The 22,588-nt window shown below is 38.3% G+C and overlaps 3 protein-coding genes and 1 non-coding gene across 4 annotated transcripts in view; 1 reads left to right on the top strand and 3 right to left on the bottom strand.

Annotated features, from left to right (window-relative positions):
- Positions 1 to 9,486, bottom strand: part of elf1 (E74-like ETS transcription factor 1) — a 65,997-nt gene extending 56,511 nt beyond the window's left edge. Inside the window, exon 1 of the mRNA XM_028459762.1 lies at positions 9,195 to 9,486. The gene's annotated coding sequence lies outside the window, so the exon portion shown is untranslated. The remainder of the gene's footprint in view (positions 1 to 9,194) is intronic.
- A 338-nt stretch (positions 9,487 to 9,824) lies between these two features.
- trnae-uuc (transfer RNA glutamic acid (anticodon UUC)) lies at positions 9,825 to 9,896 on the bottom strand. The gene has a single exon. It is a non-coding gene; the product is annotated as a tRNA-Glu (tRNA).
- Positions 9,897 to 10,518: 622 nt separating this feature from the next.
- On the top strand, positions 10,519 to 13,858 carry ube2a (ubiquitin-conjugating enzyme E2A (RAD6 homolog)). The gene is made up of 6 exons (XM_028459683.1): positions 10,519 to 10,701; positions 12,662 to 12,742; positions 12,856 to 12,881; positions 13,078 to 13,167; positions 13,245 to 13,333; positions 13,457 to 13,858. Exons 1-6 carry the CDS (start codon positions 10,658 to 10,660, stop codon positions 13,583 to 13,585), a joined length of 459 nt encoding a protein of 152 aa, XP_028315484.1. The 5' UTR covers positions 10,519 to 10,657; the 3' UTR covers positions 13,586 to 13,858.
- Positions 13,859 to 14,336: 478 nt separating this feature from the next.
- Positions 14,337 to 21,761, bottom strand: nkrf (NFKB repressing factor). The gene is made up of 3 exons (XM_028460233.1): positions 21,477 to 21,761; positions 18,287 to 18,411; positions 14,337 to 17,454 (listed from the first exon to the last, which is right to left on the bottom strand). Exons 2-3 carry the CDS (start codon positions 18,375 to 18,377, stop codon positions 15,200 to 15,202), a joined length of 2,346 nt encoding a protein of 781 aa, XP_028316034.1. The 5' UTR covers positions 18,378 to 18,411; positions 21,477 to 21,761; the 3' UTR covers positions 14,337 to 15,199.
- Between the last annotated feature and the right edge of the window lie 827 nt (positions 21,762 to 22,588).

The raw sequence follows: 22,588 nt of genomic DNA, 5'->3' as shown, positions 1-22,588 counted from the left end.
GTGGCCTAAAATCATTGAAATGTCCTTATTAGAAGATCTATGCCTAACAAAAGGCATCATTATATACCATATTTGTTTTATTAACTTTTAAAAATGGGACTACTTTACCATTTTATAAGCTGTATTCCGCCATCTTGAAATCACGTGATACGTCAGCACACTGAGCTCTTCTTCATTGTCTACTATTAAACCTGCAGAGTTGGAAGTGTCGCACCCTGTGGTCAATCATAGATTATCTTTTCATTTTTATCCTCTTTCGGTAAACCAAATAGGTTTCCATTGACAACGTTGACGTTTCCTGATGATTTAGAGCAACCAAAAGCAGCACAAATTGTTATTTTGACTGAAAAAGCTGCTAAATCACCTAAAAAGCAGGCTGAATGCTTCACTACAAGAGAAAACAATGGGATGTTTACAGGCAAATGGGGGTGTATATAACATCTTCAATCATGTGATTTCAAGATCGTGGAATACAGATTTGAAAACGGTAATGTAGTCCCATTTTTTAAAAGTTAATAAAACAATAATGGTGTAAAATAATGTCTTTTGTTAGGCATAGATCTTCTAATAAGGATATTTCATATATTTTTAGGCCACATTTGTAAAAACAAGTGGAAGATCCTTTAACATCACATCAGATGTTTTTAGAAAAAAAGTAGAATGTATAAATCTCGCCATAAAGCATTGAATTCTTGTGCAACACGCGCCCTAAAAACAGCCACCATGAGTGTATATTTTCTACAAGCCAGATTTTAATTAAATGGGACCGTAATAACAACGCACCTGCTGGTGAATGCCTCCCTTCGCGTTTGTAAATATTTGTAAAATCTCCATTGGCGACTGAAACCTGGGAAATGTGCTAACAAACCTAAGGACGTGTATGTGGTTGGCGCGTTTTGTGTCATTAGGAGGAGTGATGATTTAAATTGACATGAGTGACATCAGCTTTGCCAAACAAGAGCCTTATAAAGAATAGATACTACAAAAGAATTCATCACGACATCCGACTTACTGACCCATCCATGTTTCCGAAAGAAAAAGCTTTAAACTGCATCTTATGAGCAACTGTTGTGTAGCGCTGGATTGTGGAAGCTTTTGCTATAGAAACAATCAGACCACTCAGGTTTCAATCTAAAACAAACTGATATTTGCACACACACGAGCTGCACTCTTCGACTCCATGTTTGCACTGTGGGAGTGTTTAAGTGAACACATTTGAATGCTGTTAATGCCGGACAAGGACCAGAAGATTCCTCAAGACCAAAACAATTATAGTCATACTGTAATTAAACTGCCTGCAGGTTACACAAATACCTTCACAAAGAATGTCACAAAATACAATTAAAAAAAAAAAAAAAGCTTGAATTTAACAATGTGTGGGGGAAAAAGGTTGTTGCTCAAACGTGTTCACTTTAATTCACTTTATCAGCGTGACGCAGTGTTTCTGTCATGTTGCGTTCAAGAGTGATGGGGAAATTAGAAGAAGAAAAACAAATTCAATTTTAATGATGATTAAATAGGTACAACTGTTTGCTATTTAATCATTTGTATTTGACAGAAGCATATATGGGGAAATAAAAAAGCAGATGTACTACTTTCACTTTGCCCGTTTTTACGTGTTACACTTGCCTTTATTATTGTGACTGAAATACAGTGAACTGTTCCATCAACCAACAAAAAGGGTTTTTACAGCAAAAACAAAAAACACAGAAGATGTTTTTTTGTCTACTGCAGCATTTTTAATGAAGATTAATGTGATAAACAATAAACGTTGGCAGTGAATTACTGTCCTTTTTCACACCACAGAGTTTGTCTTACTTTCATAATTGATAAAATACCACAAAACCCCTCCAGCATGTTGTGGTGTTTACGCCAGCCTTTGATAATGCTCTGTGCGTATTTAGAACTAAATAATTCAACAAGCGTGAGAAGTGCTGGTCACTCTTTACTTACTGAAAAACAAACTCCAAAATTCATTTATTTGGTACATAATGAACTGGCTCTTGGGAGCTGCACGAGCTGTACGAGCTGCTAAAATCATTTAAAATCTCCCTTTGGATGTACTTGTCTTGGTTTGTCTTTTGTTAAAAGATGAATGAGCACAAACATTTGATATTTCGCAAAGCTTGCTTTATTAATCCATGTCGCAAAAACTTAATCATAACACATAAGATCAAACAAAAAGAAAAAAGTACAAAGTTATACTGAATTTTGCAACATACCAATGTAATGTGGCACTCAACATGATGGACGTGGCTATATATGTCAACTTTCAAGTCAATATCAACCTATAGCACTAGTGATGCACGATATCGTCAGCCAGTTATTAGGGCCCTGTAAAACCCATTTGATTGAATTGAATGGTTTTACACATTATTTGTTTAGATTGGTTTTCAACTCTTGTGAGGGAACAATGTAAATAATAATAGTCTAAAAAAAAAAGGAATCCATAAATAAACAAAAATGTATGTCAAAAGTAAAATGTAATTCAAAACAATGTGTAAGCTACAATTAAAACTTCTTCAGATTGTCCTCATAACTATGGAAAGTAAAAAACATGAATGACAGGATTCATACTGTAATTCTGCGACAAAATTTTAAAAAATGCTAATTTGCCATAGTCGTACTACACACGTTCAGCAACCCGAAATAGGAAAGCACAGCTAGCCATGCCGTGTGCAACACAATATGGGGGCTAGGAATAAAATATAACATCCTCCATTTCTTTTTGTTCAGTTTCAATACTTTGACAGTGTTTTTCTCAGTTTTTAATCTTCATCCAAAAAATACACCAAGCAGTGACTCACTGCTTAACAATTTTCTTTTCCACCCTTCATAAAAATAATAAACATAGTATGTTAAATAATCTTTCATGAAATGTACTTGTTTACATGTTTTACTCAAATCACTATTTCAATACATTGGTCACATGCTTTATGTCGACTAAATAAACTAATTCTATTCTACTGGTGGTAATAACCAGGCAGAATAACAAGCTCTTTGTTAGTTCCACAAAGCTAATGTTAATGTTAATGATAAAACAGTGCCAATACTAAGCCAACGTGTCCATTTTACAAGCTAAGAATAGAAAGCTGAATAAAACATGCATTACGTCATCAGAAGAAACAGATTACTGGAGAAACCAAGGAACCATGACTGGTCATGGTCACATGCTTCTAAGGCAGGCAGCATGGGAGCAGAACAAGGCTACAGGTGGAATTTCCCTCATCTCCCCTTTCTCCCTGACGTCACACAGTCATTGCAGCAGCCTGGCAATTCAAACGTGTGTGACGAGGTGATACTCAGGTGGTACGAGTCTGTGGTGACTGAAATAGGGAACCGTAGAAACTGCAGTTCCCCTGAAGCACTTTAGAAAACTATCAACACCTACAGGAGATTTTCTTTGTTTGGTTTTTTCCCCATGTAGGAGAAAAAAAAGGGAAGTTCAACTGTTGTGTTTCTTCTTTCACAAGTCAGTTCCTGCATTTCTGCAAGTCATTTAAGGTTTCAGCCATGTCGTGAATGTTTGTTTAGAGAAAGCATATAAACATTGCCATCTTGTGGTTTGTTCTCTGGCAATATAGGCTACAATTTCAATTCACGCCTAGAAAACAAAATCTTAAAAACAATTTGTAGCCCAAAACACATGTGCTTTTAGCCTATTTTTCCATCTTCTTACTTTTCATCATTTTTCTGTATGCACATTAAGCATGACGCCAATGTTGTTTCGATTCAGGTATCTTTGAGTTTTAAGCTTTCCATGTGCAAACAGAATAAAAATGCCACTGCCTCCTTTCTCGGTCTCTTGCAAGGCCATTCTGAAAGCTTTTGTGAAACTAGAGTGTGCTTTCTAAACAGGATAAAAGCCCACTTCTTCTTTTTGTGTTGGCAAATCAATATTGAGAAGGCCATTAAGGCGGGCGGGAACATCTTGGGCAAAAGAAGTATCTGATGTCTGACAAGCCCTTCATGACCACAGCGAGCACAAGAGCTCTCCATTGTTGTCTTCGATCAACATCACACTCCTCAGCTGACACAGTGACATCACCATCACAGGATAAGGAAACTACCAGTTCGCTGCAACCACACAGTCTTTATCTGCAGCAGCACAAACACAAACACACACATCTGACCTGTGTCAGTCTCTGTGCACCAAAGTGTTCTCAAAGAAAGGAGTAGAGGCTGATGTGTGGGCAGCGGTGTGGCAGGATGTTTCTAGAACAAGTTGAAAGAAATATAAGCCAACTATATAAAGGAGTATAGTTGGAAAGTCTTGTTCCGGGTTAATAGTTCCAGCGAGATTCATTTTGAATAGTATGTTAAGTTGAGGTTTTGTTTTTTCAGACAAGGTTATCCAGGATTTTTTTTTATCTCTTGACATGTTTTGACTGTCAACTGCCAGTCTTCGTCAGAGGAGTTCTGCTGATCGCCTTTGATGACTTTACATGGAAGTCAAGTGAAACTTCAAAGAAATCATCAAAGGCGATCAGCAGAACTCTTCTGACGAAGACTGGCAGTTGACAGTCGAAACATGTCAGGAGATAAACATTTACGGAAAAACCAAAAACCTTGCCTGAATAAACCAAACCTCAACTTAACATACTAGTTCCGGATTAATTGCTTTCAGAAGATTGACATTTTTTATTTCGTCTGTAAGTCTCGGCCAGTGTTCCCACCATCAAAGATTTAGGGGGGAGAAGGGTAAAGGGTTGGTGGGTCCAGCTGGTCCCATCTCTGATGGAGATGAACTCTTCGCTCAGAATGGAGCAATGGCTACACGCCAAAGAGTTTGTGTTTGTCCATCCCTTGATACTAGCATCCGAGTTAAAAAATGTAAACTTCTGGCAAACATTTCAACTCCCCATGGATGAAAGATTTATTTTTCAACAGGACTGCCGAACATCATGAAGCTGTATTCGTAGATATAGGTCAAAGAAGAAAAGGAAATGTTTGTATTTGTCTTCTAAGAGAGCTCTATAATGGTTTGAGCTGCCTCCCACAGCAGCTCACTCCTATTTCTGTCAACATTTTTCCTTTACTTTAGCGGAATGGGTGGTACACTGTGCGTCATCAGTTTGAACCTTTTAGGGCCAAATATGGCTGCAAATAAGTGTATAAGTGAGACTAAAATTCTCTCAAAATATAAAGTATGATAAAGAATAAATTGTGCAACCAAACCTTAAAAAAAATTAAGTGATTATTATATTAAAGGAAATATATGTTTTGTTTTTTGTTTTTTTTTTATCATAAATAGAAATACTAAAGACATTATTTCTAGAATTGTGTGTATACAAAGCAATTTTCTAATTGTACCTTTTTTTAAACTCATGTTATTTAATTGAACACACAAAAATTGTTGCTCTGTGGAGCTGATGGTTATGTTTCATTATTTAAAGCATCGTTATCTGTGAAAGTGTGTTCTTGTTCGCATAATGATGGACTCCTTAATTATAAAAAGTGAGCCCTGAAGAAAAATAGACAAAGTAATAGTCTATAATAGTCATTTTTATGCCACAAATTCAATGAACTCACATATTAACAATAATAATGATAATAACACTTTTGAATCAGCAGTAATGATTGCAAAACCACAACCCTGGGAGAAGTGCACTATCGATCATTGTTTACAGTTACATTTCGCCTTTTGGATTCATCCATGTTTACAGTTTGTGATTTGAGCAACTTTATTTCTAAATATTTTTATTTTACATTGAACCCCAGAAATACAGTTTGTACAAGTTGGCCTTTTCTCACTCATCAGTGGATTTACAGTTCCATACATTGACCGTGGTACTATTTAAAGTTCATTCTTTTAAGTTTGTAGCATTTTACTTCTTTGTCTTGTATCATATTTTGGGTAATATAAGATTTTGTATTCATGAATCGATGTTAATAATTCCAGCGAGTTTATTGTGTCTTCTTTTTTTTAATAATATGCTAAGGTTGCATTTATTCAGACAACTTATTTCAGTATATTTACTTTGATCTACTAACATGTTTTGACTGCCAACTGTCAGTCTTCCTCAGAGGCATCTACTCATTGCTTGGATGTATCCTTATGAGTTATTTTCCAAGGAAAGCATCGAAGTATCTATTGATCGCTTTCAGGTTTCCTTATGAGAATAATTAAGGACACATTATTAGAAAGGAACTCGTAAGGATACATCAAAGTAATCAGTAGATGCCTCTGAGGAAGACTGGAGGTTTGCAGTCGAAACATGTCAGAAGATCGAAGTAAATTTCCTGAAAAAAAAGTTGTGTGAATAAATGAAATGTTAACAGATAGATAGATAGATAGATAGATAGATAGATAGATAGATAGATAGATAGATAGATAGATAGCATCATTTCCTTTACAAGAATCGATGCTGTTACAGCTGCTCACACATAACAGGGAAACATCAAATCCATAGATAGATCTATCATTCACATACATACAAGAATAAATAAAAAGTGCATAAAAACGTGCATAGATGGATATTTTTATGTGTGCATTGAAAAGTCTAATAGCAGCTGGGACAAAGGTCCTGAAGCACTCAGACTTGCACGTTGGTGCCATCAGTCTATGTCTGAAGGCGCTGTTGTTAATCACCTCCATATTACTGTTATTGATGTTGCCATTTCAAAAGCCACAGCTCTGATGAACCCTTTATTCCTGTCAACCTGAGCAGTGATGACTTCATCAACTTCTTTACTGATAAAATTCTCACAATTAGAAACAAAGCTAATGTCCCCCCTGCAGGAGTGCTCAATAATTTATTAAACAAAGCAGTACCTGAAATATCCCCAACATGCCGCTTTTATTTACAGTTTCACTCCAACTGGTCTATCTGAACTGACCTCATTAGTTAGTGCTACTAAACCAACAACCTGTCTTTTAGATTCAATCCCAACTCCACTATTTGAAGATGTTTTTCCACTAATTAGCACTAATATGGTGAACTGGATTAATACATCTCTAGTAGGAATGTGTGATATTTTATCGTTTATGATTTATCGTCAAAAACATTCTTATCCCACGATATAAATGATAAATTCCCATGTTGGAAATTTCGAGGGCCCCGGCCCATTTTGTCCCTCAATTTAGCCAAAATTGCCCGTTTGTTGTCAACGACTTATTATTCTCTAGAGAATGTGCACATGCCTCTTCACACACCGCAGAGTGTGTGCTTGTCTCGACTACCTGAAGCTGCGGTACATCATGGACCACTAAGACCAGACAACCACCCAACAAAGTGAACCAATTCCAGTTCCTCCATCAGATCCACCCAAAGTTCCACAAACACAGGGACGGGGATGAACCTGTAGCAACGATTATGAACTGGAAACTCAACTAAAGCTAACTATGCTAAGCTAACCCACTGACACACAGACTGGGCTAAGAGTTAATGCTAACCACTCCATATAAGGAATAGACCAAGTAAAGAGAAAATGTCTGTCATAAAGCCACAGAGAGCCACTGATTTGTTTATGGTCAGATTTAACACTTGTATGGAAGGATAAAAGCTAAACATGTCACATGTTGTGTGAAATGTTAGCATAAATAATAACGTCACTATTTACCCGTCTCAACTTGTGAAATGCAATTTTTTTTTTTTTTTTTAATTATTTTTCACGTGTTCACAAGACAAAGTTGGTCCCATTAGTCTAATGTAACTATTGAGAGAATTACACCTAAATATACTGAATGATTAAATCATCAAGCTTGATCTGGTTTAATTATAGGAAATCAGAGAGTTATTTATTAACCATAATTTTATGTAATTCATTATCAAATATGAAATAAACAAGATTCATCAGCAGTAAAAACACTATTAAAGTTATTTGTGCTTTTCATGTGCTTTTTTTTTTTTTTTTTTTGACAATAATTTCATTTCAGGTGAAGAAAGAAATAAATTACATACAATAACACTAATAGAGTGATCCACATGCACAAATATATTCCATAAAATATCAGCTCATGAGCTCTTTGAGTCAGCAGCTATTGTAGCCTTTTTTAATATGTCTAGTATTGATGTATTCAGATGTATTTGTGTTTGTAAGGAACCTGTTTACACTAAGTTGTGAATTTATACCCATCACATTGTTCACACCATTTACACCCCCTATTCATCATCATTCCACTGTATTCCTGTATCATGTTTTTCTGCAGCCAGTGCCTTCTCCTCGCCCTTCTCTCTCTGCTCTGTTTCAGGTGTTTCGAAGCTGATGATGGCAGTTCCTGAACTGTGGTTCACGGCTCAACTAGTCTAGGACACTGATGTTCTATCTCTCTATCCTGTTCTGTTGGTCCTCCTTCTGTCCACTAACCCCAACCAGTCAAAGCAGATGGCTGCTACCTCTGAACCTGGTTCTGATGGAGATTTCTTCCTGTTAAAAGGGAGATGTTTATTCCCACTGTCGCTAAATGCTTATTCATCATGTGAATCTTGTTGGGCTTTTTTCCTTCTTATTATGAATTTTATATTTTGATAGCGCTTTCAGATTACTTTGTTGTAATTTGCACCATATTAATAAAGTTCAATTGAATAGAATTGCATATATATACAAGCATTGGGCCTAAAAATCATCCAGTATTGGTCAAGCTGTAGCTCCAATATGACTCAATGAAGAAATGACTAAATGTCCAGTATGAAACAACAAAACACCCCTCCTTTTGTCTTCATCTAAATGTTATGACTGAGCGCACACACACACACACACACACACACACCATCAATGTGGTCACATGCCAGCTGACAGACACAAAGGGGAGTCTCACACACACACACACACACACACACACAACTCTGGTATGGGAAGCACATCCCTCCATCCCTCGGGATGTGAGAACCAGACATCATGTTGGATTCGTCACATAGTATCACGATACTCGAGTAAAACATGGTATATGACATGTGAAAGTCATGTACCATTTTAAATCTCTAAATTGTTGACAGTAAAACTAAAAAATGAAAGAAGGTAATTGTGTGTGTGTGTGTGTGTGTGTGTGTGTGTGTGTGTGTGTGTGTGTGTGTGTGTGTGTGTGTGTGTGTGTGTGTGTTGTCGTAGTAATAGTAGTAGCCTACTCATTTTGTCAAGTCTCAACTTTTTCTGTGAAGTTTCCCTTTCACGATCAAATCCCTGAAATGAAAGGGGGTCAGATATGAACCATAAACATGTCTTCTTCAGTGTAGAACACAAGCAGCTCTTACCGTGACAGGCGTTGTCATCAGTGCTGTGTTGTGTATTCCCTGTTTAGAATGTTCCAGGAAGCGCTGAGACATCGGTAAGGGATAGAAAGATAAACCCGGTGACAGCGCGATGCGCACGGGGCCGGAGCTTCATCTTTCTTCCACGGGTGCATTCACCGCTCTGTGTACCCGTGTCTCGTGCAGGCTGGCAGTCCGGCTGACGCGTGGGGAATTCCTAGCAGTCACATTTTCCTTGGAAGTAATTGGCCCGGGACCAGAGTTTGGCTGTAGCCTGGTGGTGGTTTGTAGCTAGGAACCGAAACCAGCGGGAGTGTCATGGCACGAATTAAGGAAATGAACTGCAAAAGAAGGCGGTGAACTAAAGTTGTTTAATCACCATTTTCTGATTTAAAATAAATAAAATAAATCACAGACACTAAAATTATTACTTATTATTTACTCAGCAAATGTGCATTAGATGTGACGTCATCTCATGATCATCCGGGTTGGAAAAATGTATTCCAGCTTTCAGCATTGAATGTAAATATTACACAGAATCAATCAAATTAATCAATAAAAAGAACTGTATCCACTTGATGAGAAGTCTAAAAGGTCAATTTAAAAAAAATAACAATGGACAAAAAAATATTGTTCCCATACCGGGAGTCGAACCCGGGCCACCTGGGTGAAAACCAGGAATCCTAACCGCTAGACCATATGGGACAATGTAAAATCAACGTGTCAATTTTTAGTTACAAAGTTTGTTGAAGTGATTGGCGAAATGGTATGACGAAACTACAAAATTGATCCGTGTTTCTTTTTTTTCCTGTTGTCCTTAATTTAGTTGGTTTTGTTTTTTTATTTCTTGTTGAGTGGAGTAATTTACAATAATTGGGAGACTAGCCCCCTCTTGTGAACTCTCAGGAGTATTGTATGCCAAAACCGGTACCACATTAACTTAGTGAAAGTTACTCATTTTACTGTACAGGAAAAATACTAGATATATTAAGCATTGTAACAGGCTCAAAGCAAAGTCACTCGCAATGAGCGGATAACAAATAACAACAACTTTAAAGTTGATACCTAAATCGGACAAACTAAAGATGGGTGTACATTTGACGTCATTTTCCTTGGACGAGCCCAATTCGCGAGACGGAGTTTACTGTACTTGTTCAGAAAATAAATTAACCATATTTACGGTAGGATAAAAACAAATTCACAAATGTAACACATTTTAAGAGTACCAGTGAATTTATTCACAAAACTAGTGTAAGTTATTACGAGCCTGTTTGATAACAAATAATGTTTACCCCCGTTTCGTGTGTACTTGGTCGCGCCCGTTGAGTCAGATACAGTCAGCCAAATATTTGACAAACCAACAGGCTACGGCTAACTAGCATAGTTTAAAAAAACACATTGTTAACGTGTTTCATAACATTTGCGGTAATCTAGTGTTATTTGTGAACATTTAATTTTGTTAAGGGATGTCAACTCCAGCAAGACGGCGTTTAATGAGAGATTTTAAACGGTAAGCGACAGGAAAACAATCGAGAAGTGGCTAAAAGGCAGCTAATGTTAGCATGTAGGCTAGCGTCAACCAAAGCGGCCGTAAAACCTTATTTCACAGCGTCGCTTTCTACGATACACGTTGAACGCTCGACCAATAGTTTATCAATGGCGTCCAACACACGGAATTTGTAAAAGTAATTGTTAATTAGTAGGAGTAATGATTGAACACCGGGAACGGTGCTGGAAGGGCAAAAACGACAATGCTAGCAACCGGCATTCTGGTTGTCTGCTTTAAAAACCAATCCCTGACCCCAAAAGTTAATTTTATTAGTTTTGACATCAGGTTATTTTATCTTTATGGATTTGCTTTTTTTAGTGAAACTTTTTGTGCAATGGTGATTGTAACAAAATGCCAGATTTCTTTAAGTAAACACATAAACAACATTTGAGACTCGAATAGCCTATAATATACTGACTCAGGGGGCTTGACTTTGGATTTAATCCATCACAATGTAAAAAGTAAAAAATTATTATTAAAAAAAATGTGCCTTTGATGTAGAAATGTAATTCGCCAGGTTTTATTTTGTTAATGATTTTTAGGCAGTGTTACATTGCCATCACATGTTGGACAGTGTAATATATGCTATATTACTGCATTAAGCACTGCTTTACAAATACCATTACTTACTTACAACAGTCATACTGGCCCAGTCTTGGACACACTGGTGCCAGCAAAAGCTCTTACCTTACATGTAACGAAGGGAAAGGATATTAATAATAGTTAATTTAGCCAATAATGCATATGCTATTACCATGCTGGAGTCCAATTTTATCATATAAAACTAATTATTGTGATAGCAGTAACTATTAATGATGTAAAGTTGTTGTTTTTTTGTTGATGTCTGAGGGCAGATGGCTCCTCACAGCTCAATGAGATGTTCAGTAAAATGTTTGCTGTCTAAATAAGCTTTTGATCAAGCTGCTTCGATCTCTACTTAAGCCTGAGGTGGTGCTAAGCAGAAGCAGCCATCTGCTCTGCTGGGCCACCACTGAAACCTGCCCTCAATGCACAGCACACACAATAATCACATGGTTTGTGATTCTTCTTTATAGAGGTGTCCGTACGATTGCCGTATCAATATACCAACATTCTATTTGTACGCAGCACCTCTATTTGGCTAGTTTAGGTCACGTGACTAAGAATAAACCTCACCCTAACCTTAAAAATTGTTGCGATATTGGGTTATAACCTAACCCTAAACCTAAGACGCTACGTACTTGTACTTCGGAAACCGTACTAACACGCCACAACATTAGTTGAATGCACTTATCTATTTTAATATGCTGATATACTGTAGTACAGGGGTGTCATGTTAATAATCTGTTTACTCAATTTACCATGAGTGGGCCACAGATTTTATTAGAACTTTATTGTGCTCTAGTTTGCACTTCCACAAATTAAATAAATTATAAAATATGTACAGCACTGATCATATCAAAGCAATAGGTGACACTTCAGAATTTTGACATTTTAAAAAAAATTAGATTTTGTGGCCAATTGTGATGTAATTTGGGGGGAATTATGAAGAATAATTTGAAGAAAATTGCAGGATTTTGGAAGAATTGAGTTTTTTAACAATTTCAGATTAAAAATGACTGCCACCGTGTGATATAAGTATTGGGAAAATGTGAGCTCTTCTAATGTTGTGGACTTTAATTTTATTTTGGAGATACTGTATCTATAGCTGAATTAGTTGGTAATTTACAAAATAATTCATGGTTTCTCTGATTTTTTTTACTTTCTTGTGCGGGTCGAAATTGTTGCTCTAAAGGCAAAGGGCCGGATTTGGCCCCCGGGCCTCAAGTTTGACACGTGTGCTGTACAATTCTGTATTTGATCTAATTTAATCCCATTTCCAGACCATGTACGGTTGAGTTTTGTATCACAGTATCTTCTTTTGTCCTGTTTGTATTTTAAGTTTGCAAGAAGATCCTCCCGCTGGAGTTAGTGGAGCCCCTTCAGAAAATAACATCATGGTATGGAATGCTGTCATATTTGGGTACGTCACTTTGTTTACAACTGTATGAAACATTTTGAAACACACTTTTTCTTTAACATGGCTGCTGATTGTGTGACAAATGTACTTGCTTTGTGTCCCTTTTTTTTTTTTAGACCAGAGGGAACGCCTTTTGAAGATGGTGAGTTTATTCAAGGCCCTCAACATTCTTTTTTTTTTTAAGTCTCTCAGGTCTGAGTTATCTGTCTGAGAACATATTTATTAGTAAGGTTATGAGAAGATAGCGGGCAATGTCTGAAATGTCTTGTTTAATATGAAATACAAACTGAAATAGAAGCTTCAAAGGTTTGAACGACTTTTTTTTCACTTTTTGTTAGGAACTTTCAAACTTACCATTGAATTCACAGAGGAATATCCAAATAAACCTCCAACAGTGCGATTTGTCTCCAAAATGTTTCATCCCAATGGTGAGTACCAGCCATTTTAAACATCTCACCATCTGATAGCACTGAAAAAAACAGTGTTGTGCTTTTGCTGTTACCAGTGTACGCAGATGGCAGCATATGCTTAGATATACTTCAGAATCGTTGGAGTCCAACCTACGACGTCTCGTCAATTTTAACTTCAATACAGGTACTCTTTAAGACAGAGTGGGTTTAGATTGTCCTCCGAAATATTCCAATTTTAAATCCACTTGTTGATTTCACTGCTTTTTATGAGAAAACTAATCCCTCCGACTCTTTGATGTGTTTCTAGTCTTTACTGGATGAGCCAAACCCAAACAGTCCAGCCAACAGCCAAGCGGCCCAGCTCTACCAGGAAAACAAACGGGAGTATGAGAAGAGGGTTTCTGCTATTGTTGAACAGAGTTGGCGCGACTGTTGACCCTCGTTACTGTTTGAGTGCTAACATCATTCAGCCGGAAACAAGAAACCACCACCGACGAAGAAACAAAACTAATCACACAGAAATTAAAATGACACTTATTTTAAGTAAACACAAAAATATATATAAAAGAAGTCATTTTGCATTTGTTATTTGTCCCTAACTATAGCTAAGTTTGTATGCTGTTGTGTTGTGGCATTCACCCTTTTGCCGTATGCTATTGTAGCGTATGTTTAAGTGTATCTTGTTCTAATAAATGCCCATTTTTAATTTTCTGGTCTATAAACAACCTTTGTTTTTTCTCAGTCATCACTTCTGCTTGTTTATGCCGACGAGAAGTAAAACCGGTTGGATGATGCAGTTTAGTTACCTGGATGTTTTTGCTGTGTAGATGATGGCAGTTCATACTTACAGAAAGAAAAGTTTTGTGGCCTTTCATTTAAATATAAAAATGTTCTTGACATGATCCATCCTTCTTTACTGATAACTTTTTTTTTTTTTTTACAGGGTCAGTTTTCTTACAATGGCAATACTTTCTTTTAAAACTAATCACATTTGCATCCTCCCAACACTCAATATTTTTAAATATTCTTGACATTAAACTTAAGCGTAAGGGTAATTCTACTTTAGTCTTTCAAAACTATCATTAAAATCTTTATTGTTGCACTGGTGATCCATGTAACAAAAATGTACATTTTGTTGTAAATAAAATATACATCTTGAGTGTTTGTACAAGAAATACCTGCAAAAGTTGTGTACAGCCTTGCAATGGCCATCAGATTGAATTTATTTCATTACAACAGTGAAAACAAGCAGACACCATAATCGTACTCACATAAACCGGGACACGTGTAACAAAAAACCAAAGCTCACAGTTTGTGTTGTCACAGATGTGTCTACAGGTTTACATTAACCGAGGTGTTGGAATGGGAAATTGCAGTTAGAAGATAAAGCACTAAAGTGGAACTGGTGTGAGCCAGTGAGCTACAATTTAATGTTAATGCCACGCTAATCCTTGTCTTGCGTCAAGTCTGTATTGCTTACAGATGAGTAGTGGGAAAGCTGCATGTGCTGCCCAGTTGGATGAAATATTCAAATAAATAAAGGTTCATGGAGGCCAGCTTCTATCACTGAGAGGGGAAGAAAAACTTCAATAATAAACAATGTCAAAAGGATTGTTACTAAAAACAGCCAAATTAAGATTAATATGTTTTCATTTATTCTGACAACTTTTTTTCACCTCAACAAATTTCAAAAAAGAAGACAAAATAAAATAGTTGAATATGTTTTACATAAAAAATGTATTTCCCCTCACGGGATGCAAACAGCTTTTTTTTTTAAACCTGTAATAACTAATTACGACAAGATAACTAAAGATTGATTCTTGGCTGAAAGTGAAAAATCACGTGTGGAATTAGCACCACACAAAAAACAATTTAAGTATCTAGCAGCTGTTGCTAAAGCTGAAGTCGCCCTCATGGCAAAGGAATGCAGAACACACAACTGATAGTTGGATACTGTCGCCTGTGTGGGATGAGCAAGACACAGATGTCAATTAATTGGGATTTGTTTTGATTTCCAATGACTTTTTAAATTATTTTCTCTTCATGCAGTTTAGTTAGAAGCCTGAGGTTTCACCAGCTCGTATCGTCCCACCTGTCCTTCCTGTAAAAGTTGATCTATTAGCTGGTCTTTGTGCACTTTCCGACTGACCACGAGGAACCGTTGACGTCCCTGTCCGTACGATTTGCTTCGTAGGCCGTATTTCTGGGAGATCTGGTGGATCTGCTTGCGTTCATCATTGGTGAGATCAGTGGAGAAGCGGAGGTCGTCCTGGCGGTCTGAACTAGCGTATTTACAAATTATGTCCTCGATGTCGCGCTTGTTGACTTTATTTCCAGCTTTTTCCATGCCCGCGCCCATGCCTAAACCCTCCCTAGAGAATTGCTCCTTGACTCTTATCGGTTCTGCGATGCCTTCACCGTCTCGACCCAGACCGCCTCCTTTCCAGCCCATTTTGCGCAGCAGCTGATTTCCGATGTTGTCCTCCTTGATTTCCTGCCTTGTGGACTCGTCACTGGAATGAGCCAGGATCTGAGAGCGGGATATGGCATCGCTGTAGCCTTCCTTTCTCAGGTTGGATTTGACCACAGCCTGGGTTTGCTTCAAAGTGGCCAAAGCTTCAACAGCTGCAAGGTGCTTAACCATCTTCTTTTGGCCAATTCCAGTAGCCACGTACTGACCCTCTAAGTAAACCTCACACCTCCAACGACGATCAGGCAGAATTGTGAATTTGTAATCAGCTGTGACTTTGTTAAACTGAGCCGTGTCGTTGATGATGCAGATTGCGTTGTCCGAGTTCTCCAGTATCACCAGTTCACTTAACTGCTTCTTTTGCTGTCCGAATCGAGCACCTGGGTCATAATGGTAGGTCCCTCTTGAGTATTCTTGCTGCTGCTTCTCCACTACCCGCTGCTCTCGTTGTTCCTGGTTCAGACGAAGCTTCATCACAGCCTCTTGAGCGGCCGCGTGTTTGGAGCTCTTTTTGGTGCCTTTAGCCTGTGCCACCAGCTCGTCCTGTAAAAAAACGCTGCACAGCCACATTCCATTGGGGAGCAAATCAAACTTATAGTCTATCTTCATACGATTGAAAGCGGAGGAGTTGTTGAGGATGCAAATAGCATCGTGAGCATTGTCCATCACCACAAACTCTGTCCAGTGCTTGCGCTTGTCAGGCTCATACTGGCCCTTAGAGCTCGGTGTAGGTTTGTCCTCTGGGTTGCGTAGAGCAGGCAGGAACGCTGGTGTCGCGCACTGAATTTGACAGACAACTATGTCATGCACAATGGAGTGTCTGTATCTACGCTGCACCACGCGGACTTCAACGGGCTTCAAGAATAGTTTCACCGCCTGCTCAGAAGCGCGGTCCCGTGCTCCATTTTTACTGCCCGAATATCCAGTGGCGAGATAAACTCCCTGACATCTCAGCTCACATGCATAACCCTCTGTTGGCACTTTTCTGTTCTTGGGCAAATCTGCCTGTGGAATATCTTTCAGGTTGACGTATATATATTCTGGGTTGGTCTTACAGGCCTGGATGCTGCGGCTTAGCATGAAGTTGTAGTTTGGAGTGTCGCTTCCCATCATAAACATAGGATCCCTTATAGCAACAGCAAGTACAGAACCTAAATTGGTTACCAACAGTTGCTTTTCATCCAACATAAACTGGGGAAAAGGGTGAGGCTGTGGTTGAAACTCTGAGTGGGAATTATTAGGGCTGCTTCTGCCTGGACTGTTGCAAACTCTTGTGGGAAATGTCTTGCTTGATGAAGGCCGGTCCTGATGGCCGTATCCAAAACCCTGACGTCCTGAATCCCAGCCTCCATATCTATCGCCTGTGCCATGCCTGTTGTACCTGTGGGGCTTAGAATAAGAGTTTAAATCTCTAGAGGAGCTCTGGGCTTCATATTTGACCGTGTAGTCCTGCTGGATTTTTGACAAAAAGTTTGAAGCTGAGCCCTGGGACCCAAAGCCCAGTCCACTTGTACTTCCTGATGAGACTTCCCTGTCTCTATTGCTGTCCCTGTGGGAATCCCATGAGTCATATGTGCGAGACAGTTCTCTATCATAAGCAGGTCTCAGAGAGGAGGGGGAGCCCAGCCCTCTGTTGGTGCTGCCGCTATATGAAGACGAATGTTCAAAGTTCTGCTGTCTGGAACCGTTGGGCTCGCTCCTTCTTCGCTCTTCGTTGTTCTCCTTTTCATCGTTGCCTGTTCCTGCGCTGCTCCCACCACTGACAAAGTGCACAGGCTCAAATCGAGGGTTCGAACCAAATTTTGGTGCTGACATTTTTCTCATTGGTTCATCTCCTTTTAAAAGACACAAGAAACCACAAAAAAACAGCTTTTCAATTCCTTTGAATGGCAAAAGGCAAACTGTAAAAGCGAATGCACATTTAAGAGTTAAAAATATCCAACCCAAACTTGGAATCCCATTATTAGCTTAATCAATTCCATTACTTCCTTAGATGATTAAGTTAGATGGATCTATTGAAGATAAATCCATGTAACTTTTTTTTAAATCCAGTCCAGAAACATTCAAGTAACTAAAGAGGTGAGGCACCACATACAGTATACAATTAAAGGTCCCTTTTTTATGTTTTCTGTTGTTTTGGGTACTGTACACCCATCCAGTGTTTGGGGGAGAGAGTTGTATTTGCTTGTATTATGTGAATGTAACTCTGCAGTTGGGAGGGGGCGGTTGTTTGTCTTCTAAAAGAGGGTTGGAAATTTATGAATTGTATCCTTATTGTTTGAAAATGTATCTCATCTTGATAACCCAATAAAAAAAATGTCCAACCCAAGGACATAAAAAATGTAGGTCTAACAATCGTTTAAGAAGAAATCAATGTTAGCCTCAATTGATCCCGAAAAAAGTATTAGTCAGCTTTGCAGTGGCTCCTGATTATCTAAATAACAGACACACAAAGGTATATTATGGACAATTTAATTTGGTGTTCCCTAAAGACCCAGAGCCCTGAACTTTAGCTTAGACCTGAATAGAAACCCAGAATGCAATTCTGAGGGGGCTACGAACCAATTGCCTCATTTTGGCTCAGATGCTAGCTGGGCATCGGACCTTTAGTGACATAAACATTACATAAACCTACATAAACAATTTTGAGAAATATGCACCACTTACTTCCATCGCATAGAAAAGGTCTTTTTTTTGCATCAGAGCTAGAACTTGTTTCAAAGGAGGGCATCTCGCCAGTGTAGGGCCTTCCTGCCATCACCAGCACTGTCCAACTTATACCCAGGCCATACCTGCAATTTACCAGGAAGATGCACAGGATTTAAAAAAAGAGCATATGACAAATATAGAAAAATTAAAGTGTCCCAAAGATGTGTTGAACTAACTGGACAAACTCTGCTGCCTGGATAGTTTTTTAGTCTTTGGGGTACCAAAAAAAAGTAGGCTACCCATGATCTATTCCTGCATAATGAGTACATTTGTTATGTTTTGAACAGCATAACTTTATACATATCTCAAAGATGTCAAAATCTTTACATGGAATAGCAATGAGGTTAATATAATAAAAGGTGTATTAGAGCTGGACAATATGGACTAAAGACAATTCTGGGTTAAATAATAACACTTTTGGCTTGTCCTAATACAAAAATAAAAATATATCGATATAGGTGATATTGTAATTTTCTTTATCACCAAAATAGAAAAATCAATATATCCTGAATCTTTATATATTTCCCAGGCCTAAGGTGTATATTTAATTTGAGATTATATTGGTTTATTGTCATAAGCAGGTTTCTCACCAGCGCTGTTTGAGCGTAGGGCCCCCCGACGTTGTAATTTTGCTCCCCTATGGAGCAATGACGCAACCTACAATCAGTTTTCAGCAACGTGGGGGGGATTTTCTGTTGTTTTTTCCTTTTTTAATCGATACCGTCGTAATAATTGTTGCACACATGGACACAAAAGGAACACAGGTGAGCACAGAATATTTTAACTCTCTTTTTGATCTGAATAACCCAGAAACACACATTACATCAGCCATATCTAATTAATACAGGCGTTTGGCTCGGATGCTCCTGTCTTTACCCAAGGACCCCTGCAGCCCTTTAGCTGCCCTTGCTGCTGCCTGTGTGCAATGCATCCTCTGCTTATGTAATAACTGTCTACGCATTCAAACGCTGAGGAGTGCGGACAGTCCAGACTCCGCTGTGCACAGAGGCTCAAACATACCGTGACCTGGAAGGGCTCGGCAGGAAAGGCACCGCCCCGCAGCTAACTCGCAGCTTACCGGGGCTGTGGACATGGTTACCACCAGCTCCTTTTCTTACAGTTGCACATTTGTCTCAGCACTTACAGTCCCTGGCATTAAAAATTCATTGTGTTCTTGTATTTATCCACAAGTGTTATGAGAGCTGATATTGTAGGTTTGATATGTTTTTAAATCTGCTTTGATTGTGCACAGCAAAATGTTTAGCATCTTCTGTGATTTATGCTGCTCATTTAAGTTTTGTTTGGAAGTCTTTATTTTCACTGAATAAGCGTTTGTGTTAGATCAGACTGAATTAGCTGAACAAGCTAATATTTTAGTTATTTTTAGATGTATTTGTTTATTTTGTAATATGATTACTGTTGGATTTGGTGATTTGATATAAAGATAATAGTAACTTTAATGAATGAATACTTTAATTAATGAATACCGATACATACACCTTTTTTAAAAGTATAAAATAGCCACAAAGTGAGAAAAGAAAAAACGAGTCAACCAGAGATTTAGATTATTTTTCACGTTGGAGAGTTGATTCCTTGAAAATTTGCGGAAACATAGTATCGGTCGCCAAGGCAGAAATGCTGAGTTAGCTGCTAAAGCTAATGCTGAAAATTCTGGTTTTTCTTGACTTTTTTTAACAGTGACCAATCAGCTGATCTGTGCGGTTTCACTTATCGGCCTGTTCAGTGTCCATCTTATGCACTTCATTCAAATTTGTAAATTGAATTAAAATAATAACTTAATAAAAATAATCATGGACACGGTTAGTGAACTCAAAGACACTTTACAGTTGTTAAAACAACTATACAAGTCAAAAGAAGAAACTAACAATAATGAAAGTAAATACAGGAAGAAAGAATACATAATCACAAGCTTGGGAGAAGGAATGTGGAAACAGAGGAGGTCTGTCGCTTTGATACTGCTTCCCCGTTCGGTTTTACAAAAGTGCTCGGACATGTGCATCATTCCTGGGTAGAGTCTGAATTCCACCCGCTGGAGACCCAGGTAGTCTGTGTTTCCGTGCACCAGGGATCACCTGTGTGGAAGTGAGGAGACTGCCCTCGCTTCGCTACTGCTCCTCGAATCGGCCGAACGTGGGATCAGCGAAGAGCCCTGGTCCCCCCTCCAGTCCAAATATGTGTAATATTAATAAGGCCGTGGCTACGAGTACGTTAAACCTATCCGTACACGGCCACTCTACGTTTAGGTCACGTGACTTAAAGTTCCGTGTAGCTCATGTTTATTTTTAGCTACCCCGCTAACTCTTTTAATTTAGCCCTAACCCTAAAATTATTATTTTTTATCAGATATGTATTTTTAAAGGTGGAATTTGCCATGTTAAATATGTTAAAATGAAAAGAAAAAAAAAATGTCAAATGTGGGAATCAAACCCACGTTAGCGAAATCACATTCGTGGTGACGAAACTAGGCACAGTGATTATGTTTCTATTAATAATATGAACAAACTATTCAAACACTAACAATCTCTGGAATAACATTGCAAACGCTGATCGGTTGGAAATATCAACAGAGTGAACGAGCTTGTTTACGTTGTTATCCCTCTCGACCAATGACCCCACCAGGTCGCGCATGCGCAGTCACAGGGCTTATTGGCAAGCAAATTTTAAAACAATTCAAGGAATGTGATTTGGATGGTCCAAAAAAAACCAAACACAAACCAGAAACACTATGATTATAGTAATAAAGGATTGATAGGAACATATATATATACAGTTATATATTTTCTTATGGAGATGGGGGTCAGTGGGGGACCAGGTTAGCTTAGCCTTTACAGCTTAACCTTTTTTTAGCCTGAGCAAATCAGGGATTTGGACTCTGAAACTCCTCCCCTTGGGAGCAGAGCGGCTAAATATTTGTGATCAGAGGAGATTAGAATAAGATGCTGGTGTTTTATTATACACTGCACAGCTGTGGAGCACACAAACAGCTGGATCCGCAGAGATAAGCAGGCTATGAGTCGGTGACGCAGTAGGCCGATGGGCTCCACCAAACTCCAAACAAACATCGCAGTTCAAAAAAAAAAAAAAAAAAAAGAAGAAGAAGAAACATTTAAAAGTGTTACACACTTACCTCTCGGTGTGGCCTTCAGTTCAGATCCGTTGGTTCCCAGCCGCAGTGGCTTTGATTGTGTTAGCCTTTTAGCTAGCAGAGCTAAAGCACTTTCAGCAGCACGCACCCCGCTCAAAGTTTACAAAAGTTTAAAAAACAGAGCGAACAGACACAGATCGGTGCTGCCTGACAGAAACACGCTACAGGTCTGGTAACATCGTGTCAGTAGTGCTGAGAACCACGGAGGCTAATAGAAGACGCAGGACGCGTCCATTTTCTGATCCTCCGAAAGAAAATCATGGCGGCTGTCAGCGCACCTACCCATGATGCTTAGCGGCTGTCAGCGGCAGAGCCAGAGATTCAAATACGTATGAACGGGCAGATTTCCTTCTTATCTACGTTATAGGGTCACTGAGTACCTGAAAAAAGAGGCCAGGGCTTGTTTCTGAACATTATATGACTGTAGGTGCGGGTTTGTTACTTTTATTCACAGAAACGGGCACTGCAGTAGGGGTTTGTACACACAGGCTCCTGAGCCACATCCAGCTCTTAAGCCCCGCTCCCACGGCTCCTATTACTATAAGTAATCAGGCCCTTTATTTACACACATAACTTTACTAAATCATGACCATAACTCTAAAATCAGGAGAAAATCCTTTCTATATTCAATTCAATTCAACTTTATTTATATAGCGCAAATTAAAACAAAGTCATCTCAAGGCGCTTATATCTTGTATCTTGTCAAAGATGTAGGTGAGCAGGAGGTTTTTTTTTTGTTTGTTTGTTTGTTTTTTATCATAGATTAATCTTATAGAAAGGTACCGTGTTTGAGTTAGAGCTGTGTTTTTCAACCTTGGTGTAGCCTGAAATATCCAGTAATAATAAGATAAAATAAAATAGTAATTAAAATTTCATTTTAAAATTTCAATTGTTTTTAAGTGTATTTGATATATATATTTATATCAGATAAAACAAAACACATAATTCAAGGATTATATTATTTTGTCATTATGTACATGAACATGTACATAACAAAATAACGTCCCCAAGTTCCCTGTTAGGCCCTTAAAAAATAAATAGAGTAAAATAATAATAGTATAAAATAATAAAAATTGAAAAACCAAAATATGAAA

The sequence above is a fragment of the Gouania willdenowi genome, chromosome 10 (genome assembly GCF_900634775.1).
Source record: "Gouania willdenowi chromosome 10, fGouWil2.1, whole genome shotgun sequence".
Classification (NCBI taxonomy): Eukaryota; Metazoa; Chordata; class Actinopteri; order Blenniiformes; family Gobiesocidae; genus Gouania; species Gouania willdenowi.
Note: the sequence above shows the minus strand (reverse complement) of the source record. Positions and strands in the feature narration are given on the sequence as shown.

What these genes read in the sequence shown, in the direction of transcription:
- ube2a (XM_028459683.1), top strand. Translation starts at nt 10,658, where the DNA reads ATGTCAACTCCAGCAAGACGGCGTTTAATGAGAGATTTTAAACG. An exon ending in TGGAATGCTGTCATATTTGG is followed by an intron (nt 12,743 to 12,855) that starts GTACGTCACTTT and finishes TTTTTTTTTTAG; the next exon opens with ACCAGAGGGAACGCCTTTTG. An exon ending in CAAAATGTTTCATCCCAATG is followed by an intron (nt 13,168 to 13,244) that starts GTGAGTACCAGC and finishes TGCTGTTACCAG; the next exon opens with TGTACGCAGATGGCAGCATA.
- nkrf (XM_028460233.1), bottom strand. Translation starts at nt 18,377, where the DNA reads ATGGCAGGAAGGCCCTACACTGGCGAGATGCCCTCCTTTGAAACAAGT. An exon ending in ACCTTTTCTATGCGATGGAA is followed by an intron (nt 17,455 to 18,286) that starts GTAAGTGGTGCA and finishes GTCTTTTAAAAG; the next exon opens with GAGATGAACCAATGAGAAAA.